Genomic DNA, 5,136 nt, shown 5'->3' with positions numbered 1-5,136 from the left:
CCTGTCAAGCTTGGAGGTGGACTCTAGAATTGTAGAGCAATACTTTCATTTACTCCTGGCTTTTATTTTTTTCCCGACCTTTTCAGTGCAGTCAGGTTCAGTAGTGAAACTAATTTGTCCTAAGCCCAGTAATATTTTTTTAATCTCTTCCTCTCACCTTTCTCTTCTCCTCTGTCATGGTCAATTAAAAAAGGTTTTCTGATGCATGTGAAGCTTTCACATCTGCAAAAAGTGCAATAGAGATGCATGGGGGGGGAACCATACTTTATAAACATGTTTGACTAGATGCTAGTTTATATTAATATGGAAATAGCTTTGCAAAGATTGAAATATTGCTGATGGGCAAATTGTCCAGGTACACAGAAAATTTTAAAAAATAGTTTATGCTAGCTGTTAGTGAAGGAGAGCAAAGTAGTCTGTAAAATTAAAACAACTAACAGCCCTTTTAAAATATATTTTTTTCTGTTTGACCTCTAATTTGCTGCTTTGTTCTGTTTTCTAGTCACAAATTAGAGGAAGAATTTGAGTGGCTGAAGAAATCTGAAGTCTTATATTACAGTGTAGAGAAAAAAGGAAATGTTAGTTCACAGTTCAAACACCATAATCCTTGGAGTATGAAATGTCACCAGCAACAGTTGCAGCGGATGAAGGAAAATGCAAAACACCGGAATCAATATAGTATCCTTTCCTGAAAATATTTCATGACAATGGAATGAATAGAGTGCTGCTTTTTGTTTCTTGGACATGTCAGATGAAAGTACAACACAGACTGTAACTATAATCCAAAGAGACTCTGAAGCCATGATTTATTTAGTGACTTTGAAGGGATTACCAGCCCTTGTGGAACATCAGCTTTTCTAGTGTATAATAAAGTAGTAACACTAGGAGTTTCAGTAATTTTATTCAAACATAAAAGTTGTGAATTGATTAGTAGAAAAGTTTTATAGCATATTACGTTTGGAATCTTTCACAAAACTAGTTTACTAATGGAAGCTTTCAAACGAAAAGAGTTTTGCCACTTCTTTTCCTTTGCAAGAGCCATCAGTACTTGTTTTCAGTTTTAGTGATGTAAAAATTAGCTTTCTCTCTTTCCCACACAGCAACTTCTGACTGTTGCTTTAGGTCATAGTCTTTTCTGATATGAGGACTTGTCTGCTTCTAGCAATTTCTTTTTGACAAGCCCGTTTGATAAAGGGAAGCTGAATCTAAAGTTACTTAGGTTTAGAGCATGGAGAACACAAAAATGGTAACTGTGAATGCCTGAAACTTGAAGCAAACTTTTTTTTCTGTTCTAGAACTGTAGGCAAACTTCTCCACCCTGAGCCTTTCCACCCTGCTTACATAAAACYGTTGTAAAAAATAGAAAATATTTCATGCTGGTATCCTCCATGTATCACTGTAAATGATTATTAAATTAAGTGGCAATGTATGGTACCTCTAGCACAGTAGTACTTGATGTTCTGAAGTCGTTTAGAACTTCTGTATTTTAGAGGTGTTGTAAAAAGACTTTCCTGGTTTTTGAGTGGGAACTGAGACATACAGAATGATAGATTTCCCACAGACATGTAAGGAGACTCTTGCTAGGCAGGAAATAATTCCAGTTCCGTGCTTCAGGTGCCTGATTATATTTCTGTACTTGGAAAATAATAAAAGTGGGCTTTTAGATTGACAAGACCTAACTGAGCTGAAAAGATGACCCTGGTGACTTTTCWGCTTAAAATGTGGAAATTCACCTGTCCTCACTAGAGAGCAGTGAAACTGGACCTGAGATGCCCACTCTGCCAGCTGCAGGTGGCTGTAATTCTTGATAGGCTACTGTGTAGTGGGTGTGTTTTTGAGTTCCCTAAATCTAAGGTTTTGATACTATAAAATTTGCTGTGATAATGGTTTTAAAGCATCTTCATGGGTAAGTATTGTTCCTTAACTAGTCAGAATTTATTTTGCTGGAGAACCTAACGTCTCGATATGAAGTACCATGCGTGCTGGACCTTAAGATGGGAACCCGACAGCATGGGGATGATGCATCAGAAGAGAAGAAGGCTAATCAGATTCGCAAGTGTCAGCAGAGTACATCAGCTGTTATTGGGGTCCGAGTTTGTGGCATGCAGGTAAGAGGAAAATGGATTATAGGTACAAGCCTGTTGCCCTGCATGTTTTTACTAGTGTTTTTTGGCTGATGAAGTCATCCCGTGTGTCACTGTGCTTGAGATGGTGTTGTTTTTCTCACTGAGAGTGAATGAAGCTTGAGAGTATCACTCTTCAGTTGAAGATGACAGCATCTGCATGAGCAACCTGCAGAACACTGTCACAGTGAATGCATTCTCTGAGTAAGAAAACATTTCTTCCACCATAAGAGCAAAACCATACTGTAGTAAAGTTACTGATTTGATTAGTATCTTTAAGATGACACAGGAGATGATTGGAAAGAGGTTCTACTGACATATGCACCTTGAATAATGCATGTGGAAATTTGCCGAAATATTAACAATTGGTTTTGTTTTGGAGACCTGGAAAAGCCATAGACCTTTCACTGCTAAAACTAGACTTGTTGCAAAGCACAGACAAGAAGTGGGTTGGTAAATGTGATAAGACTAGTGGTCAAATAAGGAGATGAAATAGCATGGACTTTCACCTACATTTTTTGTTTACATGCTTCTGTGTTCCTGGAGTGACAAGTGGGAAACAACTTGTTTGCTTTTGAGGCTTTTTTCAAAGGGTCTTTCCTCCCAACCAGTAGATTCCCAGAATGCTRGTAGTGTTTGCTTAGACTTGTTCCACAGCATGACTTTTTGTATGTTTGGTGTTCAGCTCACTGTTTAAGTTCTGAAGAAAGCACGAGGCAGAAATCGAAGTATGGGAGCTGCATTTTTAACCACAGTTCTGGCTTGTGAAAGGTGTTTGTCTATTCACCTTCCCAGTATAAACCTGTACTGGAAAACCAGGAAAAAACGTGGAAGGACCTGTAATCCTTATTTTTCCTGCTTACAGGTTCTTGACCCAAATATTTGGGCATTATTGACCTACATGATATAYGCTCTCCTGTAGGAATGAGTCTTCCTGAAGTATAATACAGAGGATTATGGGGCACGCCTTAATTTTGTATAAGAATGTGTGGTGTCACTTAGAGCTCAGCACTAAGTGAGCTCTAGTCTAGTATGCTGTGAGCGGAGGCAGATAATGAGTCGAGTTGAGTGGCTGTGGTGCAAGTTGTAACTTGACTTTGGAGATCTTGGCCACAGCTTTCCTAATCTCACTTAAACTGTTCATTCTTATGTTCCAAGTGGAAAAGTTCAAGTCTAAATTGAACGGATTTTCCATTTCTGCTGTACCTCAGAGTTTCGTAGATACTGCTGTCTGTTGTTGTTAACAGTTCTTGTAACTGTGCAAGAGCAATTCTAAGAGACAAATAGTCATCTTGTAAAAGCTTTCCATAGCATGTCTTTTCAGGGCTTTGAGTCAGTTGTACTGACAGTTTTAACTTTTTTCTTTTTCCTTTGTCTTGTGTGTGTGTTTGCATATATAGGTCTACCAGGCAGGCACTGGCCAGCTAATGTTCATGAATAAGTACCATGGAAGAAAATTGTCAGTCCAAGGATTTAAAGAAGCACTTTACCAGTTCTTTCATAATGGCAAATACCTGCGCAGGGAACTCTTTGAATCTGTTATTAAAAAACTGACTGAACTCAAATCTGTCTTAGAAAAACAAGAGTCTTACCGCTTCTATTCTAGCTCCTTGCTGATCATTTATGATGGAAAGGAAAGGCAGGAAGTTGCTGTTGATTCAGACCCAGAGGACTTGGAGGACCTTTCAGAGGAATCTTCAGATGAATCAGCAGGAGCATATGCCTACAAACCAACTGCTAGTACGGTTGATGTCCGTATGATAGACTTTGCCCACACAACCTGCAAGTACTATGGAGAAGATAGTGTGGTGCATGAGGGCCAAGACACGGGTTATGTTTTTGGACTCCAGAACTTAATAGATATTATTAAAGAAATAAGAGACGAAAGTAGTGAATAAACAGTCTGAATGCACATCAGTAGAAAGCACTATAGTGACTCTTTGTATTCAAAAATTATTGGCCACTTTCTGGTGGTAGGAACCTTTACAGACTCTGCAGGGATGTTCCCAACAGGGTCAGACTTGTTCAGAGGGCATTTACTTACATTGGTGCTGGACCTAGCACTGGCAAAACTTGGTATCCTTATTTATTTTAACTTTCTTAAACATTCCATATTTGATTACTCAGATACCTCTGTTATCCCTGTGTGTATACGTTCCAATAAACTTTTGTTCATTGTAAATGATGTTTGTGTCATTGCTGGTGACTGAGGAGCAAACGAAGTTACGAGATTTTTCTCATTGTGTAATACAAAAGTAGAGTATAAGTGGCATGGCATACTTGGCTTTCATTAGACCATGTGTTGAATACTGCATCAGTTTTGGCCCTCCTTTCAAGAAAGATGATAAACTGGAGCATGTCCAGCTGAAGGCCACTAAGGTGGATGGGTGCTGGAGCACCTGTGCTTGGGGWGAGGCTGAGAGAACTGGGCCTGTATAGCTTGGAGAAAAGACAGATTAGAGGGACCAAATGGGAAGAGGTTGGACTAGATCTCCTGAAGGTCCCTTTCAACTAGAATGATTACATGAGTTTGTGATAAGTGAGAACTTGTCCTTAAAATATCCAGTACACCATTTCCTATTTCAGGGTCTTGTAACTAAATCTCATACTGTAACATCAGCTACTAGAGGAGAGCTGCAGAGCCTGAAAGGTGCCCTAATCAGTCTAAAACCTAACTTGAAACTAATAGGCAGGGAGTGTCAGCAAGTGAGAAGACAGTGAATAACTGAAATAAGGATAACACAGCATAACTCCATTAATTCCTCCTTTAAAAGGGGAATGTTTATCTGACTAGTTGGATGATTTCTCCTTTTTGTGCAGTTTGCAAGTCTTCACAATAGCATAAAGGAAAGCTCAGCTGGTGTGAAAGTGCTGAGAAAAGTACAGGAATGTTGGTACACTTGGTACACTTGCCTGTGAGGAGGGGGGTGATGTGATGAAGCAGGCAACTAGAAATGGGTTTTGAAAGAGGTGATAGAAATGTGCTGGGGGAAGATCCAGGTGATTTGAGTGC

At 39.2% G+C, this 5,136-nt stretch overlaps 1 protein-coding gene across 1 annotated transcript in view; it reads left to right on the top strand.

Annotated features, from left to right (window-relative positions):
- IP6K2 (inositol hexakisphosphate kinase 2) overlaps positions 1-4,308 on the top strand; it is a 20,964-nt gene extending 16,656 nt beyond the window's left edge. The window contains exons 4-6 of the mRNA XM_085302314.1: positions 503-678; positions 1,933-2,108; positions 3,524-4,308. Of these exons, the coding sequence (XP_085158440.1) occupies positions 503-678; positions 1,933-2,108; positions 3,524-4,021 (850 nt within the window). The 3' untranslated portion in view covers positions 4,022-4,308. The remainder of the gene's footprint in view (positions 1-502; positions 679-1,932; positions 2,109-3,523) is intronic.
- Positions 4,309-5,136: the final 828 nt, after the last annotated feature.

The sequence above is a fragment of the Rhea americana genome, unplaced genomic scaffold, assembly GCF_003343005.1.
Source record: "Rhea americana isolate MKP2758 unplaced genomic scaffold, rheAme1 scaffold_19, whole genome shotgun sequence".
In the NCBI taxonomy this organism is placed as follows: Eukaryota; Metazoa; Chordata; class Aves; order Rheiformes; family Rheidae; genus Rhea; species Rhea americana.
The sequence above is the reverse complement of the archived record's forward strand: the minus strand, read 5'-3'. Positions and strand labels throughout refer to the sequence as shown.